At 37.3% G+C, this 21,358-nt stretch overlaps 1 protein-coding gene and 1 long non-coding RNA gene across 2 annotated transcripts in view; one reads left to right on the forward strand and one right to left on the reverse strand.

The window, feature by feature from the left end:
* Nucleotides 1-18,377, reverse strand: part of kmt2e (lysine (K)-specific methyltransferase 2E) — a gene marked incomplete at its 3' end in the record, with an annotated part of 35,403 nt that extends 17,026 nt beyond the window's left edge. Inside the window, exons 1-3 of the mRNA XM_016673003.1 lie at nt 17,941-18,377; nt 6,863-7,047; nt 744-855 (exon numbers count right to left, since the gene is read on the reverse strand). Of these exons, the coding sequence (XP_016528489.1) occupies nt 744-855; nt 6,863-6,933 (183 nt within the window). The remainder of the gene's footprint in view (nt 1-743; nt 856-6,862; nt 7,048-17,940) is intronic.
* A 1,675-nt stretch (nt 18,378-20,052) lies between these two features.
* On the forward strand, nt 20,053-20,878 carry LOC107836596 (uncharacterized). Its single transcript, XR_001662531.1, has 2 exons — nt 20,053-20,403; nt 20,500-20,878. It is a non-coding gene; the product is annotated as an uncharacterized LOC107836596 (long non-coding RNA).
* The last annotated feature ends 480 nt before the right edge of the window (nt 20,879-21,358 follow it).

The raw sequence follows: 21,358 nt of genomic DNA on the forward strand, positions 1-21,358 counted from the left end.
GTTAAAAAGAAATTTACATTTTATTTTATTTATTTGTTTGTGTCATTATTATTTTTGTTTTAATTATTTATTTATTGTTTTTATCTTAAGATTTGAAGACGCTGCTCAGTTCTCAGAAAAACTCTAAACAGCCACAAAGCTTTCAGCGTCAGCATCTGTCTGCTACTGAAGATCTTTGCTAGAACGCTGAGATCTTTGCATGAGGAGCGGGCTAACGCTAGCTAGCCTCCTCTCTGTACTGAAATGAAAGGGGACGGAGATGCTAACACGTGTCCTTTGGCTTACAGGAATTTAACAGCAGGAGGAGAAAACCTCCAGCTTCTTCCACTGATTTAATTCATTTACATGTTTAAACTTTGATCAGATCAAAGCTGAAAGTTTAATTTCTACTTTTTTTTTAGGAATATGATGATTTAATTGTTTGGATTCTGATTTTCATTATTTCATGATGAAGAAAATTCCAGTTTTAGTAGCAGAATTCATCAGTAGCTACTAAAAAAAAGCTTTTAAAGTTGTTTTTTTACAGAGTTTATTGCTTTTCAGTATCATTTATAAATTTAAGACGTGACTGCCTAAAATTTAAATAAATAAGACTTTTATTGAAGAAATCAGTTAAATTTTCTCCCAGAGAAACTAATTTAACTTAATAAAAAAAAACAGGAGCCGGTCTCTTTTGAGTCTCCTTTATCTGTGTGCAGAGTCAGGTTTGATTACTAATAATGAAATCAAAGCGATGTACTCACAGCGTAAGGCAGGCCGATGTAACTGTGGGAATGGTGAGAAGAGCTGCTGTAAATCTGGTGTGGGTAGCTGGACTTTTCCACCACCACGGGGCTGGCCTCCACGGATTCTGGTCTGCTGGCGAGAAACGGAAACGTCACTCACAGAAACACCAGCCCATAAAGGTGAAATCACAACAACACGTTTGATTAGCAGGTATGACGCTAAAGCTGGAAGGAAATTATTCTTTAAACTTTTAGCAGTCAGAGTTAAAAGTAGCTACAAACATTTTTTTAAATCTATTTTGTTATGAAAAATGCAAAAACGATTCCATTGTAAAACAATTTGCAGGCTACAGTAACATGATGCAACTAGGCTAGAAGTTACTGTGATAAACTTTTATGTTGTTGTTTTGAAAGTTTTTTTAAAGTAATTTAATGGTTTAGAAATGCAGGAAAACATTCTCAAAAATCAATAAACTTTAAATTATGATGAACATTTAACACTGGAACATTTTAAATGTACAAAATAAAACAAATAAAATTAATTTTGAAGTCTCTAAACCAAACTGTCCTTCAAAAACAGGAATTAATCGAGACCAAAACACCAGACTTTAGACTTTTATCATCCAGTTTCTGGTAGAAAAGAGGAAAAAGATAAATCACACAAACAGAAATGATCGAGTTTGTTTTAATTCAACATGCGATTGATTGATTTACTGCAACAGCCCTCTTTTCTTTTAAAACCCTCTTGTTACTGTGACACATTTCTACTTTGGAGGAAAAGTTACAAAATGTTTTTGGTCATATACAATGAAATTAAAATTAAAACAAAAAATGAGATTAATTTGTGTTATTTCTTAAGTTTGATTCATCTGCATCGCCTCATTTCCATCTGTTTTAAGCTTATGGTGAAATAAACTTGTCCTACTCCTGAATTGCACACAAGGACCACAGAGAATCATCTCAACGGCCACAAATGGCCCCCAGGCCGCACTTTGGACCTCCATGATTTAATAAAGCAGTTAAAAATACAGAAACAAGACACACATTCATCTTCAACTTCACGTACAAGGAAGGCAACAACAAACGCATAATTTTGTTTCAGAGCGATTCACGTCAAACCAGTAGAGCAGCTTTCCCCGACCCGAGAGAACCAGTTTCTGGAGCCAACCGGCCCTTATTTTGATGGTTCTGATCTGGACTTCATTGCTGCAGGAGAGCTAGTAGAAAAAGAGGGAAGTGGAACTGGCAAAAAGAGAAAAACGAATGGTGCGACAACATGGTCAAGTACGAAGAGGAGAAAACAAAAGAGAAAACGAGGGAAACATGAGGAGCAGCAGCGCTCATAAAAGATCCACGTTTAGTCAAGTGAAAACACACGAGTTTTGTGGAGAAATCGCTCCGAGCTGTGGGAAAATAAACACCGCAGAGTATGTGTGGCAGCTGATGAGCATATTTTCTCTGCTGCTCCGTCTCATGACACTTAAAGAAGCTAATACATAAAAACAGAGCCAGGACAAAACTCCAACAGGCACGTCTACGTGGGAACGGCTCGAGATAAACGACTTTACAACCAGGAAGGAGTCAAGCAGCGACTGAAAAGTTCAACCCGGCCACCTCGACCCGTAATTCCCAAGCTAATGCGGTTCTACGGTACCTGTGTGAGCCCTCCTCGGCCCGTTCTGCTGCTCTTGCACGCCGATCGAGCTCTGTGCAACACTTCCTGTGAGTATTGCCGCTCGGCTCGTCGCTGTCAAAGTGAAAACGTACGAGCGAGCATGAGGTCTGGAGGCGGCGCCGGCCCGAGGGGTGTGTGCACAGAGCAGATCAACTGCCAGATTACACACGCTCCAAGTTCAAGTTGGTTTCATTTACACCGGAGGAAACTTCATGCTAATGATTAATCTGAATAAAAACTGTTTAGCATAACTAAATACAGAATTTATTGGGGGAAAACGCAGCTACAGTTTTATTTTTATGCTCAGATGAAGAAGCGATTATTTAGGTAAAAACTTGGAACATTCTACATATTTTTCATCTAACTACTTACATACTTTTTATGTAATATTAGAAATACATTAGTAGACAAATAACATAACTACATTAATTTTTTTAAAATAAGAAAATAAACATTTTATTGCCTAAAATGCAACAACGTAGAATTTCTTGTGACGTTTTGGTAAAACAAACAAAAGTGTTTTTATATTAAATGCTAAACGTTTTTTTGTGTGTGCAATTTTTTGCTTAATTACTGTTCTAAACATGTTTCAGAAAAAGTCCTTTTTGAATCTGGATGCTCCAGTAAACAATCGATTATTTCATTAATCACGATTAATTGTTTCAACCCAAATTCTATATATATTTTTGTACAGTTTTGGCTTAAGTATATGTTGCTTTTTCAGCAAATGTTTTGTTTTTGAGTCTGTGTTCTCCAGTTAATTAATCAAATGCTAAATTAGCTGACAATTACTTCAAAAAACGATCACAATCGATTCAACCCAAATTCAATACAAAATGTACGTATATGTTGCACAATTTTGACTTGATTATTGCTCCTAATGTTATTTTGTCGACAAATAGCTTATTTTTGAATCTCTATACACAAGTTAACAATTAATCACTAAATTAGTTCACGATTATTTTAAAAAAATTGATTAATCACGATTAATCGTTCCAGCTGTAAGTAGGGTAAAGGTTTAAATCAAGGGTGTTCAAAGGACTGATTTCGTGCAACCCCCAAAAATAAATTAGGACAAAACTTAAATTCTTAAATTAAAATCTACTTACAAAAATGATGCAACTCAAAGTGATCATCTTCTTTTCAAAGTTTTCTGATTTACTTCTGTTTTAATGGAACCACATTAACTCACTGCCTTGTTCGCTAAAGTGAACAAATTGCTGTTTAAAACTTGGCTAAATACAGAAAGTGTTTTCAAACGATCCTGTTTTTATTGCAGAGAATAGACGAAACATTTCTTCAGTTTTCTTCAATCAAAATAATAAGCAAACTGGTTGCCTTTCATTTAACAAGGAAAACATCCAGAAACCATTTGAAGTTTTGGATCTATAACCCCGTTCCTATAAAAAATCTGACTAATTGTTTAAAATAGTTCAGCTTAGCTTATTGTTGAGCGGATTGGGGGGAAACAACATTTTAGTGATTTTAGTTTCTGAAAATTATATTTTTGACTGTCAAAGTTTGCACACCCTGGTTTAAATAATTCATGTTTTCTCTGTTATCCTGTGAATGAGGATAAAACCTGCAAGACCATAAATCGGGTGTGGATGCAATTTTTCTCCAAAATAAAAGTCTACTGCCTAAAATATGCATCAGCGTCAGCAAAGAGACAAAACTGAAGAATAAACATGTTTTAAATATAATACAAAAATATTAGTTTGGGTGTCTGACATCACAGGAGTGATATGAAACCAGGTGAAGTATTTAAGCTGTAATTTAGTTGCTTGCTGTAAAGTTTGCTTAAGATCTTTGATCTTTGAAATCTGGTCCAACTTGTTTGTCATGACCTCTTTTCCAAACAAATGAGCTTTGTTATTGTTGTGTTTTTCCCTCATATGAGGATAAAATGTTTTCTTTTAAGGCCTTAAATGAAGATTTTACTTAAAATATGTTAACATAGTGGAGTACGCAATAGGAAAAGTGCAAATTAAAGAAGCACAGAAAGTACATATGGGGATCATAATTCCAGCTTGATCAGATAAAACCCTAAAATCTGGTGTTTTTCCTGCAACCCTCTTTGGTGAGGACGTGGTGACGGAGTGAACTAATAGGGAACATAATTTCCTACATGGCTGCTTCTATTAAGGCTGTGAGAGAAAGCAGGAATTACAGAGGAATAACATGAAGGCGAAACGCAAAACATCTAAATTTATCGATTTATCAACTTGTTGATGTTACAAATATTTAACTGCAGATGATTCCTTTGCTACAAATAACCAAACATGCAATAAAGGAATGTTGTTATTGCATAACAGGCAATAAAATGTTTATTTTCTTATTTAAAAAGGAACTGTATTATGTTTTAATTTTGATTATTAATGCATTTCAATACTGGTGACAAACTGTATCTCTGGTGGGGTTGAAACAGTTAATCGTGATTAATTGATACATTATATGATATTCCCATCATGTGCAAGAGGAAGTTTGTTTTTTGGGAAAGTTTACGTTATCCAGGTTACATAAGAGCTTGAAATAAAATGAGAAAATGAATAGAAAATTGTTATTTTAAAGGGTTGAAACGATTAATTGTGATTAATCGAATCCTGGAATAATTGTCAACTGATTAAGTAATCAATTAATTGCCAACTGGTCTGCTTATTTCCTTATTTAAAAATGTAAATGTTTGTTTTAATATGTCAAATATTGTAGTGGTTAAACATTTTTTTAAATTAATCCCTTAATTAGCTGAATAGTTGATTTGATTAGTAAAATAAATGTTAGTTGCAGCTCTAATTTGAAGTGCGTTTGATTTTGGTCTGCATTGTGATTTCTAAAATCACCAAACATTTTCTACAAGAGAGCAAAGAAGAGGCAGGAAGGACATGCAGAAGAAGACATGCAGGAATCAGCAGCAGAAGAAAGACTCCTGAGGAGACACCGCTTGCTGCTATGGCAACATTACGTGCTCCGGCGGCGAGAGCGCGCACGCCGGGCTCCGTGTCGGTTTGGACACGCAGCCTGCATTAGCCTGCAGCTGCTCGTGCTGCTGCAGCCTTCTGGGGGGGTAAGGGGGGGGGCGTTTAAAGGACATGACGCCGTTTCTCCGGTGAGTAGCCAGACCCAGCTGGCTCGCTCTGAATAGTCGACGTATATCCAGCTTAGCCCCGTCCCTCTGGTCGGTATGAACCCCCCCGTTTAAAGCCAGTTATCTGCTTTTGAATGAATTTGCAGCGAGCGGCCAGACAAAGAAGTGAGCGGAGGGGCTTTCTCTAACCCCTGGTGACAGCAGGGCTCTGCAGAGATGAGGCGGGAGGGGGGTAAGACGCCATATCTGTGTGAGGACCACCTGTCACTCAGGCCAATGACTGTGGCAACAAGCCCTGCGCAGTGCAACAAGGGAGGGTGGGGGCAGAAACCATGGCAACTCAAGCTGTCACAGCAACAGCACCCAGGAAGGCGAAGGGGAGGGCTTCCCATCCCTTAAAGAGACAGGACTCCCTCTGTGAGCAGATGACGTGTTATTCTTTAGTCACACACCAACGTCTTGCTTAATTTATTTAACCAGAAAAGGCTACGGCGATGTCCTTGACGAGACTATAAGGAAACACGAAGGGGAGGGGGGCAACAGCAAGTTGCCATGGCGCCATGCAGCATTTCTGCTTCACTGACTTGAGCTCACAGCATTCACATGGGCAAACGTCACGTTAGAGCCGAGGACGAGAAGCAGACGGGTCACGATTGGAGCTGGAACGACCAAATAATGGCAGAAACGACCCGATCGTTTCAGCACACAGCAGAGAGGTCCTTCTTTATTCAATATACGGCAACTGAGAGGCTATGAAGGTAAAAAAGGACATGAAATAACTGGAGTCGAAATGATTAATCAAGATGAGTCGATTACTGGAAGAATCGTCAACTAATGTAGTAATCAATTAATCGTTAACTGGAGTTTTCAGACTAAAAAAAGGCCATTTGCTGAAAGAACAACTCACTCAGATCAGTGATTCAGTCAGTTCTATACAACTGAATTAGAGCTGAAACGATTAATCAGATTAATTGTGATTAATCTATTATTCTTCTGTTAATTGAAAAGAATAAACAGTTAAGCCTATATTGATGTTAAGTCCTGCAAAAAGGGCTGAGCTATTCGCATGTTGATATTAAAAGTCTGTTTTTGGATTTTATTACATAAAATATATATTTTCTTGTTTACAAAAAAGGAACTGAATCATTTGCATCTTTGAATTTATGTCTGATATTGTAATAGAAAATTGGTTAAATGAAAATCTGCAGAAGATTCTTCTTATCTTGAGATACTTGAATGATGCGAGTTATGACCAGGTTTAGTTTGTCTTTGGAATAAAATCAAGTATTTCTGGCTTTGAACTGATCGTTTTGCTTGAAGACAAAGTTTTTGTGGCGTTTCCACAAACGCAGAGCAGATTCTGTTGCGTTTACTCACTCTGAGCCTGCAGCCATGTCCAGGTATGAGGTGTCTGCTGTGTCCACCCCTACTGGGATGACTATGCTCATGACGTTCTCTGCTGATCAGTTCTTGTCCTACTGAGTCCAGAGAAAGGGAGTCCGAAACACTGAGGCATGCCAGCCACAGCAGTCATTGCAGACATCTAAGTGCATCCACAAGGCCTGGAAACACAGAAAAACACAACAAATATTAATATATTTTATTGCAGAAAGGATGCTGCAAGGATGATTAAACCCAAACTTCCAAATCATAGTGAAAACGGGGTATTTCCAGCATGCGCAACAGCCTGAGTCATTATTACAGAGAAAAGTTTGCCAGGATTTCCCCCTGTGAGAAAGCTACGCGGGTGAGGTTAGCGACGGGTGAAAAGCAGCAGCAGAGCCGAACTGCCGGGGATAGAAGAGGCTGCACTGTAAGAAAACTCCACAAAGGGGAGCAAGAGCACACTGCTCCACGAAGACGAGGAGGAAATGCAACACAGAGGCCATTTTTCCCTCTGTTTGACTCAAGAGGGCTGATCTATTCTGAGAACTCACCCAAACTTCTTTAATCTGAGACGGCGACCTGCATGTTTTATTCACAGGAACCACAAACGCTAAAACAGAGAAACTACTAAATCAGGAGTGAGAGAGGGAGAGTAGTAAGGATGAAGGGTTTAAATTTACACCCTGGGGAGCAATAAAGGTGCTCCCTTTATTCAAACGATTAATCGGATTAATCGGGATTAACCAATTATTTGAGTAATCAACATCAAATTTAGTAATCGGTTAATTGTTAATTGGAGTATTGACTCAAAAAAGGCAGTTTCATAACTTCAACACAGAATAGAAACATTTTTAGTTTGTTCACAAAGTAAAACTTTTCTGATATCTGGGTAGATACTTAGTAACATATCAACTAAATATCTAGTATATAGTATTTACTTATTTAGTAAATATGGTCAACTGAGAACATACTTTGTTCACAAACAAAAGTTAACCAACATCTGAGTAAATATTTTGTCAAATATCAACTAAATATTTAGTAAATACTATTTATCTACTAGATGGAAAACATTTTGGTAAATCTGATCTCCTAAGAAGATATTTATTATAAATAATGCCTGAAGCTTCACCTGGTTCAGATTATGTAAAATCTCCTATTAAGCATCTTTTGCTATCCAATTATTAATCGGTTAATGCAAAAATATTGTCAATTAATTCACAAATGATGAAGCGTTCACTAATTTAATTTTATTGCATTTTAGGCAATAGAATTTTCATTTTTTAACCTATAAAAGGGAAATTTGTGTTTTTATGCATTTCTAATATTGTATAAAAAGTTTAAGTGATTAAATGAAAAATTTGCAGAATGTATAACTGATTAGTAAAATAATTAAAATCCTGTTTTTTGCATTTGATGTGAGCCCAGACAGCAGCATGTGTGTCAGTGTGGCTGCCCCTGATGCACACAGCTCTGTTGATAAGCAGGATTAGAGGGAGGGACAGATGCTGAGACAAAATGGGCTGGAGGTCACACCTCCGCCTGCCCAGGCAAACTGTGACCAAACAAAGGCTCAGATCACGTCTCAGGGAGCATGCACACGGGGTGAGAGGGGTTACAAACCGGGAACGTCTGCTTGCCCCTGCATGCCTATTGAGTAATGAGAGGGAGGAATGCAGCTAATCGCTCACTGTAAGGGGAAAAATGCCACAAAAGCACGTCAAGAAGAGTGAATCCACAGTGTGACTTTCGAGGAAGCAAAAACACCAAGATCAAAAACTTTAGTCATCGCAAAAGTTGAGAAAATTCAGGCGGGAGTAAACAGAGCAGCACGACTCTAAATCAGAAATATTTCAGATATGACAGCTGTCAACTCCAAACCAGGGTAAAACAATTAATCTTGATTAATCGCTAACTGGAATAATCATCAATTAATTCGGTAATCGATTAATCGTTAACTGAAGTATTCGGACTGAAAAAAGCACGTTTTCTGAAACAACAGCTGTAAACTAAAGAGGCATTTTAGCTTCATCCAGTTCAAATTCAGTAAAATTTAGCCATACATTATATGTGGGGTGTTTCTGTAAAAATAAGGGCAAAACAAACTCATAAAAACTATTTACGCAAGTACAGACATAAATATACCATAAAAAAGACACTTTCTCCACTACAGTTTCTAGGTTAAAATGTCACATTATAACCTTTTTAGAGATGCATCTCCAGTGTGAGTTTATTTATGGAAAGATGGACAGAAAGTTAAATAAATGGATGTAGTGATAGACAGATATTTGGATGGTTGAACTGATGGAGAATTCAAAACAGAAGAATAAAATCAAACACAAGCAGCCTTAATAGTCTTGCAAAGACAATAAAGACTGCATCAGGCGTAAAGGTTCACACAAAAAAGGTTATTAAAGTGATAAAAAAAGACTACAGCAGAAGTTACTGTGCAGTTATTAGAAATAAAAATCTCAGACTCACAATCCAACTGAGTCGGATCACTTTTCCAAAAATGCACTTCCACTGTAACGCATTTCCATCTCTGGAAATATTAATATTATCCAGACTGTTCTCTTTTTCCAGACCACTAAATGAAATCGCACACTTTTCCAGAGCGTCATTGTATTTCCATTCCTGTGTTTTTATTTGGGCTCAGATGTTTACATAAAGCAAAATAACAGATACAATTATCATATTGTTGACGATGTTTATTTGCCTCGAGTCGGCTTGTTTGTGTTTCTTTTCTGCAAAAATCTGTATAGAAAGTTGAGCCTGGAACCTCTCAAACATTCTTCGGTGCGCGAGGCTTTTAAAGCAAAGCACAAACCGAGCCTGACTGACAAAAAAAAAAAAAGAAAAACAAAGTACAGAGCAGTCACATTCCTGAGTAAATCTGAGCCCAACTGCGTCTGCTCCTCCCACTTCCTCTAGGAGAGCTGCCCATCACCTCAGAGAAATGCAGCCAGAATGGGAAAAAAAGCAAAGAGCCCCCTCCTGCGCCTGGTCACCCCGCCCAGACGTATTCCTCTCCCTCCTCTCTGCACTTTCTAAATAAACCTGAAACAGTAATGCAGAGCAGAGGGGAAGGGGAGCGTCGCAGACAGTTGCAACAGGGACCTTTTAAAGCCACCTTCGGCTAAATCCGCCTGTGTTACGGGGAGGTGGGGTGTGGAGGGGAGCGAACAGGCGTAAGAGGGCGGCTAAAACAGCAAAACAAAGAAACAAAACATTTGTAAAAGAAGCAACAAGATGGAAGTGGTTTACACGTTCGTCCACCTTTCTGTTTTCATTTGCTCGCTAAATGAATTGGGGAGCTTTAGAAATCACCAGAGCTCGTCGATTAGGCGGAGGGGGAGGTGATGCTACGCAGGCGCAACCGGGGACGACCCTGGGTGGCGGACCGGACCGCCACTCCCCCCGTACAGGCACAGCAACCTTTCCATTTGAGACAAATCTGGACCGAAATCAGATTTCAATAAAATGTAAAAATATATAAATATAGACTTTAAATTTGGGCTGCAACTAATGATTATCAATTAATCGATTATTCCAAAAATTTATAGGAAAAAACAAAATGGCCACTTAAGCTTATTTTATACATGGGAAATGAACTGAAAGATGCAAATAATTTTTTTGTAATTCTTGAGAAAGTATGGAAGAAGATTAGTGCCATTAAGAAAAATAGTTTATAATTTTCTCAGAATTCTGACTTTTGATTTTAGAAGATTAAAAAAGTCAGAATTCTGAGAAAAACAAAAAGTCAGGATTATTTTTTTTTCCAGTGGCTCTAATCCTCTTCTGTATGAAAGTGACAGTTTTATCCCAGATTTTTTCTTCTTTTCTGTGTGTGAATTAATGATTAAATTTGTTAAGTCGAGTGAAGCTGATCAAGGTCTGGCCTTCTTTTTCACTGTTACGTTACATCTGCCTTCATCAATCAGGGTTGCCCACGGCAACCGGGGTTTCCATCTGCACTCTAACTCTGCTTTATGAGAAAGACAAATGTGTTGCTGCACGTTTAAAGCAAGAGTTCGAAATAAGAGCCTTCGTTTTAAACCACTACAAATTAAACCAATAGTGAAGCAGGAGTTCAAATGTTTTTACAAGAGGCGGCCGTTTATTACAGCTCTGCTCTGTAAAGATGTTTTTATGTTTATCATCTAAATTACGTTGAGAAACGTGCTAAAAATCAGATTTTTAACCATATTTCATTAATTTAGTTTATTAAATACCTTGTATAAAGTTATTTCTGTGAAGCTTAGAAGTGATTTTTAGTTTCTGTGTATCAGTTATGTACTAGATTATGGCAGCTAAGCTAACGGCAGGAGCTAAAACATGTCTTCTATCATTTTATTGATGGTAAATACCTTGTGCTTGTGTAGCGTTTCATCAAGTCCAGAGGACCCCAAAGAGCTTTAATCCACATCCAGTCATTCATGCACACATTCGTCCGCTCATGGCAGCAAGCTACTGGAGCAGAAACAAGTAAAAAATCTGATATTTAGCAGTTTATTGTTATTTTACTTTAGTAATTAACTCTGTCCTCCACTTTGTGACATTGAAGTGTGTATTATGATTATGATCCATTACTTTGTGTTCTACGTTATAAAATTCTCTTCAAAATACATTTAAGTTGTAGCTGTAAGATAAACGGATTATTGGGTACATATTAAAAAATGAAGAATAAAGTAATAAAACTACAAGAATAAAGTAATAAAATTACGAGAATAAAACTGTATGAGAATAGAGTCGAAATAATGAGAATAAAATCATAATATTTTGATAATAATGTCAATATTAGCAGAATAATGTCATATTACCAGTATCTAAATCACAATATTGTGGCTTTCTTCTTGTATTATTTTGATTTTATTCTCTGTCCTATTTAATTTTGTGAGCATGGCCCTAATACTATGACAAAATATTTTGTAATTTTGAGCCTTAAAGAAGTTATTTAAAATAGAATACTTCTCGTTGGGTCAGTTTCTGAGTGACAATGATTTCTAGAGATGTACAATATATCGGAACCAAAATTTGTATCGAATCATATTAGTGATTTTTTTAATATATCGATATCGGCCAGCTAATTAAAACTGGGCTGATATGAACAACTGACATTTATTTTAATCTGCTTCTGGTATTTTTTCCCTCAAAGGTGTCGAAAAGGCAGTAAAATACATACAATATTGGTAAATATTAGTTATTGGCCATAACAGCTATAATAATATCGGCCCAAAATTTTGCATCAGTGCACCCCTAAAAGTTTATCTTAACTTTATATTTTGGTCCGTCTGATGATGTAATTTTTAAATATTAAATAATTTATCATTTGATCAGTTAATCAGTACTTGAGCAGACTTTTTACCAAATAATTTTTTACTCTTACTTGAGTTTGGATAGCTACTTTTATTTCTACTTGAGTAAAAATATGCTTTAGTATCTCTACTCTTAGTTCAGTACAATTTCTGGATACTCTACCCGCCTCTGAACCTTTTAAAACTGAGTAATGTGCGTTACATCAAATATATCACAGTAAATGCACCTGTGAGGTGTTATAAGTCTTTGTTGACTTGATTTAGAGGGCTGTTGTCATTAGAGGACAACATGGAGCCAGTGCCGGGCTCCAGCATTTGGAGAATGCACAGAACCACTAGCTAAGATCTGAGCTATGTGTGCATGGAAGAAGGGAGGGGAAAACAACAGCAACAGCCACTCAGGATACATTACAACAGTGATTCCTGATCAATTTTTACGCCTGGACTGCAGTGTTACATCACCAAGGCTGACACTTTCTTTCTTTTTTTCTCAATGCCAGTGAAACGTCACTGCAGCAACAGAAAGGGTTTTTTTTGTTTGTTTTTTTTTTTAAAGCCACCTGCTAGCTAGTTTAAAAAGGGGGGATCTGTTACGGCCCAGCTAGCAGCACAACAACAGGTCACCTGAGCCCCGGCTCCTCTTCCCAGCTGGGAGGCCATGTGACTCTGCGGGTCTCTGGGGTCTGGGCACCACACATGTGAGACCACCAGAGACCAGGGAAACGGCGACCCGGGTTAGTCCCACATGGTGAGGGGAGTCTACACACACAGAAAGGCGTCACTGTTTCAGAGAGAAGCATTTACTGCAGTGGTGGGGTGAAATGGTTGAGCTGAAAACAAACTTTTATGCCTTTTTTTAATTTATGTGTGCAAAAATAAACTAAAAAATGCAAATTTCATTGAAATTTACAAAATGTTTGAATAGATTTTTGTAGAAAACAGATACAAAACATAAAGCTGTTGCTAGATTGCATTGGTATTCATATTTTTGGGGTGTTGATATTTTTTTTGTTTTTATTTGGGCAGTAAGATTTGCTTTTGAGTAAAAGCAGGTCAATAATTCTGGTTAATCCAAAATTAAGGTGAACGCAAAAAAACAAAACTAAACAGTATTACGGCTACGCAAATTTTTTAAAAATGAGAATAGTCATAAAACTATTCTTATTCTTATTATGACTATTCTTGTAGTTTTATGACTTTACCTTCTTTTTATTTAATTATATTTCATTTAGTTAGAATGGCCCTACTACACCTTTGTAGTTAATTTATTTTTCAACACTAATTTTTTATTTTATTTGTATTTGACCTTTATTTATACAGGTTGTCTCATTTAGATCCAAGATCTTGTTTACAAGAAACAAAAACAAAATTAAAAACAATTAATAAACTTTACAATTTTATTGCATCTTTTTTTTTTCTTACTTTTTGTCTCTAAGACATTATTTGTAAAAGAAAATGTCTTAAAAGATGAAAAAGTGAACATCTGCATCAACCAATAGAACTGAGGTCAGGGGGCCGCCAAAAATCCTCCAGAGGGCCACAAATGACCCCTGAGCCACACTTTGGACAACTCAAGTTTATCATCTGCGATAAGACGAAGCATAAAAGCTTTCGGATTGAATTTATCAGTTTTATCAATAAGTCAATAAAGAACTAGATGTCATCTTCGTCTCATTTCTTCTCCATCTTTTTCTCCAATCAATTAAAGGTAAAGAAAAGGAAAAAGAAGAGGAGGAAGAGGAGCAGCTTCCTGCTTACAGGCCGGCTTTTTGATACTATGAGCTTCTTAGAGTGCAGCTAAGCTTAAAGGAGGCTGTGTCATCTGAGACTGCCATGAATCCACACCACCCGCTCTGTCGCTATGACAAGAGAGGCACCACGCCTCCGCTCTCCGTCTTTGTTAACACAACAAACAAAAACACACACAAACACACACACATGGCATCATGCACATGGCCATCAGGCTCACTTTAATCCATCCAGGTACTCATCACTACCTGTGCTGCCATAAACCAAAAGGAGCAGCGAGTCTTCAAACAGAGAGAGAAATGTTTTGGGATGTTGTGTGTTAAAGGGCAGAGTATCATCAGACACTAAGCAGCAACCACTTAACTTCATTAAATGACTTGAAACTGACTCTGGCTTCACTGCTTATTACGCTTTTAGTTGTTCCTGCTTCTGTTTCGGACATACTGTTGACAACTTATGTTGAAAAGCATAAACAGGTTGATTGTGTTTAATGCTGAGGCCTCATTATCCAGGTATAAAGGCTGAAACGATTAATCACTATTAATCAGTTATTGAAATAATTGGCAACTAATTTAGCAATAGATTGTTAACTGTCGTATACAGAAAAAAAATTCAATTTGGTGAAAGAAAGTGCAGTAATTAAGCAAAAACTGTACAAATATAAAAATTTTGCATTTAAGATTAAAAATAAAAAACGAAGTAAATACTCCTAGAGTGGCATAGCTTTAGCTTCACCTGGTTCAAATTATGTAAGCATCTTTTGCTTATCTAATTATTAATCGCTTAATGTAAGAATTTGTTAATTAATGTACAAATAATGAGGTGTTCACTAAAGGAGTGATCCATTATTGCATTTTGGGCAATAAAACATTATATTCTTATTTTAAAAAAAGAACAGAATTATGTTCATTTGTATTTTTATGCATTTCTAATATTGAATATAATAATCTAAATCTGGTGAAATTAAAAATCTGCAGAATGTGGCAAATTATTTTTATTCGATTACTTGTTTGAATAACTGATTATTCAAATAATCGCTGGCTGCATATAGATGAAGTCGAACAGGTAAACAGGCAGCCTGAAACTCCACTGAGTTTTTTATTACGGTGTGTAAATGAGATTTCACAGAGCGGCTATGTTACATTTTATGAATGGAGACGTATAAATGTGCGTTTACAAACTCCAACTTGATTTCTAAACATCACAGGCAGGCATTGGCCAAAGTGAGACAAAATATGGCTTTTTACAAAAAATAAAACATGTAAGATATATACACATGATACAATTGCTTTCATTTTGAACAGAATATCTATTTATACTCAACATCTTCATTTGCACAAAATATGCAAAGACATTTTATATACAATACTTTTCTACTTGAAAATTATATTTTAATTTGAGCATCTTATCTGTTTCCTCTGTCATGCTGCTGCCACCCAATACATGGTTGTGACCGACGGCAGCAGAGAAAATGAAACATTACTACAGGAAATATGTAAAGTTATTAATTTATTTGCAAATGCACACACAAAATTTAGCAGATAAGACACCTGCATATTAAGCATATCGGATTACTGATCACAGGAGATCTTTATTCAAACAAGGGCTTAAGTAAAATATCAGGTGAAGTCATTTTACACTACAGAAGATGACAAGCAGCTTAATGAAGAAAACAAACCACAACTGATTGCTTAGAAGTAATTATTATGGATTATTCCTGACAGATGCTTTTCCCTATAATATCAACCAACTAAAAACATCATATTACATGATTTAAAGCCAGGAATAACACACAAAAATGACGCAACGTGTTTAGTAATTTGGTTTGAGATGGATTTAGTGTCTTTTCCACGTTATTTTATCCTGAACTGAAATAAATAATCATGTGTTGTGCAGTTGCCTTTCTGCGAGTGTGTCGGCGCTGCAGTCAGTCCTGCCGATAGGGGTGTGGAGAGGGTACAACGTTGCTATTATGTTACCACAACACCCTGGTGCATGTCGCCATTTTCAGAGCGCTTTTCTCAGGACGGCGTGTAGCCAGGGGAGCCTCGCCGTGGGAAGAAAAATCCCCCCAAGAATGCGTTCAATCAACTCTCACACACTCTGCTCCAAGTGTCACTCTCTCGGTACAGTTTCTGTGTTGTTAACCGCCTAGAGCTGTTGTGAATCCGTCGAAACGCACGGCCAGTTAACGCAAGGCCCAGCATTATTATTAGTACTATATGATTAGCCTCTTGAAATTTGATGTTTAACGTTTTTTCTGTTGGTACAACGGCGACCAAAGCAACAAAAAAGTATTTTTCTAGTCGATTAAACGAAAAGAATGTCGAGGTAAAAACGGAAATATTTGGTCGTTACGGCCATAACGCAACAACCGAGCTAACGGAAGCTAACAGCATAATGCGTAGACAGAAGTGGATTAATGCTTGGGTCGTCACAGACAGGAAAGACCGACGACATCAGCAAGCAGGCTACCAAAGCCGACTGAACATTATATGCGGTAATCAGTGCCAGGGCGTGCAGAAAAGAAGCGGCAGGGCACAGGATGACTAAGAGAGATGCTTATTGAGAACCTAAATGGAATATCCCCTCCCCCATGGCTGCAGCGTTTGATCCCAACACACACCAACTCTAAAATAAGTCACTAAAACCTCAATCTGAGCTCCAAAGTCGCAAAATATCCGTTTTCTATAATGCGTTTGCTTGAGGTTTTATTTATCCTGCTTCGGCTATGAATCCAAAACTAAGGAGGGACTGTAATGCAACCCTGAGCATTTAAGGTATTTCAACAACTGGCTTTGCTCTAAGTTGCCTGGGACATAAACTAAACATATCGGTTTATCTAAAGGCTCATTGTTCTCCGGATTTGAGCGGTGGTTTTGTAGTTTTTTTCTGAACGGAAATGATACTGTAAGGCGAGGCAACTCCAAAAAGCAGCGCTTAGTTAGTTCTTTAAATACTAATACTACGTTTGTAACATAATAAAACGAGCAGGCGCGTTTGTTGACAGGTTTTTATCAAATGTAGAGCAATATAACGGCATGGTAATAAAGGGTGTTGCACTCTGTAGTGTAAGGGATCACAATATGGCTGCAAGATTGCTCTATATATAAAATAAATAATCTGCATTGAGGTAATCTAATTCTGTGCAATTAAAATCAAATGAAGGTTACGATCGGAGGTTAGATGCAATGAGACTGGGTTATTTGCAAATATGACAGACGAAAATCCAGCTGGTTAATTTAGTATGCAAGTGAGGTGGAGATTTCCTCTAAAACGCGGTCGGTCAATGGGGTTATAGACTCTCGCATTGCCCATATTTAATGTATGTACACAAAAGCGAATAAAACTGTGCGCAATATGGCCCGCAGTGTCAGCATGTCAAACTAAAACACCCGAGTGACTCCCACTTCACATCTGTTCATGTGTGGCCGCTGATCGGAAAGCATACGACGGGTTTTCCAACAGACATTGAGAAGTGTTAATGTTCTCAATGGAGAGTTTTGATTGTGGACAGATCAATGTAATGTAGCGTTTTCATGTTACGTTACTCCAAATTAGTATTATTAACCCTGCTCTAACTTTGCAAACGCTTGTCATTGTAATCTGTTTATGACTTCTACATAATATTTACCCATTTTTACCGGTGGTGTAGTGCATCACTACGCTATAAACGAGAAGTCAAAGCCTTATTCGGTTTGTGTCAAGCTAATTTGAGATAGTAGCATGCGCTAGTTAGCAAGTGGTCAGTTGGCTTGACAACTTCATGATTTTAGTAGAAATTGATGGTCTTTTGTAAGAGTTTTAAAGGTTTGCTCACCATAAAACAAGCGAAATAAACTCAGCACTTAGATACTCTGATTTACTAAGGTTCAAGAGCAAGTTAGCAGGCTACTCTCAGCTGATATGTTAGCAGGTAACACCATGCTAGCTAACTATAGACAACAATACACGTTCAGGCTTCATTTAACCTTAATCTATAATCGCCACATAATACAGTTAACTTACCTTTTTAAGTCCACTCTGGAGGCTTTGAATAGCGAATATGGGGACCTGGGTGAGACCCCAGTCGCAGCTTCCACAACCAAAACAATACTTCAGTACACACACTGCGGATTCCTAGCCTAGGTTTAAAATGTTTGTATTCAGACGTGTTCTCTCAAGGTTCCTTTTCCTGTTTCTGAAGAAAATGCGCGCCAGTTGTTTTACGTTGGGGCTCCTCAAATGTAGCGAAAAATGGACTCGAAACCGTTAGAAAAAGCCTTAGAGCCCCAGTCAACGGCGACTTTTAGAAATTAGATCCCTTCAAAACCAGTCTCTTTTCCCTGTGCAAAAAATGGCGGCCCTGCCAGGACTCCCGAGACTCCGCCTCCCCCACGAACGGGCTCCGCCTCCACATTCTGCGGGGCTACACTCCCCGTTTGACAGGGGCGCCGTGATCGGTCTCCTTGCGCGTTCACGAGAACGAGTCTTCAAAAAAATCTCCAGGATGTCTTTCTGTTCAGCTACACCACGTCAAATTATTTTTATAAAAACGTTCAATCTGTATTCATTTAGATAAATAGAGCTGCTGAGTAGATTATATTTGTACTGTCTACCCATGTTACCTTGCCTTTTATAACTTTATTCCCCAGTTTAGAAAATTTAAGCAAAAACTGTCAATTATGTCAAAATGTTTGAAAAACAAATGAGAATAAACTCTTCTCCGAGATTAAAGTGGAATAATATGGTGACTTAGAAGGGTCAACAAAATGCAAAACCCATAACACAACAACAAGAAGCCACAACAACACCAAAAGCCACAATGCATGTCATGCTAGCACCTTTAATATGACTTGCATTACAACATAACTTCCCTTTTAGCATGACTTCAGTTTTAGCGCAACTTTCGCTTTAGCACAAGGTTAATTTTAGAGTAACTTCCATTTTAGTACAACTTCAGCATAATTTCTGTTTTAGCTTAACCATAGTTTACATTTTAGAATAATTTTCATTTTAGCATAGCTTCCATAGCATTGAATTATGGTCCATGTATTATGGATTTATTCCATCATTAAAATATGATTTATAACAACAAAATACACTATGATGTAATAAAAAACTCTAAATGTAAAAATAGTTAGCATTTTTCACTTTAAGTAAATGGTTTTTGATGGCTTAAATCATAGACTCCAGAGTACTTTGTGCTGTTTTTAAACAGTCATTATCCAAGTGATAATCTTTTGAAAGTGAAGTCAGCTGTCTGAATGTTTTTATCAGGAGGTTTTGTTTAAACCAATTAACTGCTTCCTCTCCTGCTTCCCATTTTCCCCTCCAAGGATGGAAAGAACAGAATAACAAAACAAAATCAGGCAGTCTTCTTGAGAACTTGGTTTTAGTGAAGACTCACCTTATAAGTTCATACATAAAAATGTGACATACATGTGAATGTATGATTTTCTCAACACCGCATAAATAAATAAACAGACAAAATAAGGTATTAATTCTTCTAAATTTGAGATCCATTCCTACTATTGCTCTTTTCACACATTTTACCTGTTCTATATTATACATCATAATATATTTATTGCGGTAGATTTATTGCGGTCGATTTTTATTAAACAATACTAGGATTTGAATCTAGTAGTAGCAGGCTTGTAAAGGATCACCCAAATCCATAACAACTCAGCAGAAGGCTAAGCTGTTATGTAACCTCCTTACACAAGAGCAGTGTTTTATGGGATAAAATTAAATAGTGAACAAATAGATAGACTCCATAAGAAAAAATTCATAAGAAACCATTCAACAAATCCACATGGAGTTGTTGCTAAAAAGAGAATGCTAGACTTGAAGTAAGTTTACATAGATATGTAGTTCGATATTTTTATCCTACTACGAGCTTAATTTGTTGGGGGTTTTTTCAGTTGAACTGTGTGTGTGTGGTGGGGGGAAGTAAATTCTCATTTTTTTTACATCACAAAATTTGGCCTTTTAAATGAGTGTGTATAATCTGACATCCACTGCATGATCAGAAATCTAAAATTAAATACATTTACTCAGTTACATTTTGTGTAAAATGTGTATTACCAGTCCCTATTACTTAAAGTAAGGTTTCATAAAATAAAATCACAGAGCACCTCTCTAAAGTAGTAGTGTGTATGTAGAAATCCCTTTGACATCATATGTGCAGGGAGGATGTTCTCATCCTTTCCATTCGTCGACCCTCCCCCACCCTGAACTGCACCCACTGGCGCATGCGCCTTTTTGCGAGACAGCAGCAACTGCTGGTGCTCGCGCAAACTTTGAGGACGACGGCAGCAGTATAAAAGGCTCGGTCCGTTCGCTCCGGTTTAAAAGTCGGAAATGTGCGGCCGTTGAGGACACAGACATCACAGGTCGAATTACATGGAAAGAAGAACGCATTTTTTTTCGATCGCCATCTTATTTCTTCTTTTGAAGATGATTTCGATTTCTTCACGTTAAGACTTGATGGTGGGATATGGGAATTGTGGTAGTCCCTTAAAAAAGAAGGAAAGAAAGAAAGAAAGCGAGTGATGAAAACGGTCTTTTTTTTTTTTTTTTTTTAAGAAATGGTTGGTTTATGATGACATCATGCAGTTAGTATTTGTGGGCGGGCTCTGAGCTGAGAGGGGAGAGGGGCGCAACCGGAGAGCACTAACGGCCAGGCGCCATTAGGTAACAATGTCACATTAATGTCCGTTTAGGAACAAAGCATTCATATGAATTACCTTTTAAAACAGCTATGTCGGTAGCGTGTGTGTCTACACAAAATATACGAGATAGCTGTCAAATCATGAGATGTAGCCTTCTTTTTATTTGGTGAAGATGGATCTCGACCTAAAACAAGATGGCGTCGAGTTTTTTTCACCCCCCCAATTAGGGCGGCGGCGCCGTGCGCGTTCTCGAAACAATGTTATTTCCTGTTTTCGTGGTGGATTGTTCTTAACCGAAAGACCTCAGACCGAGAGGTTGATCTTGAGTTTATAATTTGGCTTTTCAGGTTTTTTTTTCCTAAGTTTTGCTGGTGGAGAAGATAAATATTTTCTCTGATATGGGGAAAGTCCAACACACGACAGAAAACATTAAATCATCCCAGCAGTTCCATTTTTATGTTACACAAACACCAAATTTTCCCCTTAACAGTGTTAAAGATAGTTGGAACATACTGAACAGACACCACATTCACTGTAAATATTAGTTTAACTTTAGCCCCATCTAGCGGACAAGATAAGTGATTTTCAATGTTTGCAATGAAAATCTTAAATTAGGTATAATTTTAAAATGATATCTATGATTTAATTAAAAATTTCCAGTCCATATCCTCTTTAAACAGGGAAAATATAATAGTTTTTTATTATTATTTTGACTGCTCCTTGATGGAGGTGTAGTTTCTAATTTTTCAGTTTAATCTCAAAGCATCTGAGGT

This window comes from Poecilia formosa, unplaced genomic scaffold (assembly GCF_000485575.1).
Source record: "Poecilia formosa unplaced genomic scaffold, Poecilia_formosa-5.1.2 Scaffold69, whole genome shotgun sequence".
Taxonomy (NCBI): Eukaryota; Metazoa; Chordata; class Actinopteri; order Cyprinodontiformes; family Poeciliidae; genus Poecilia; species Poecilia formosa.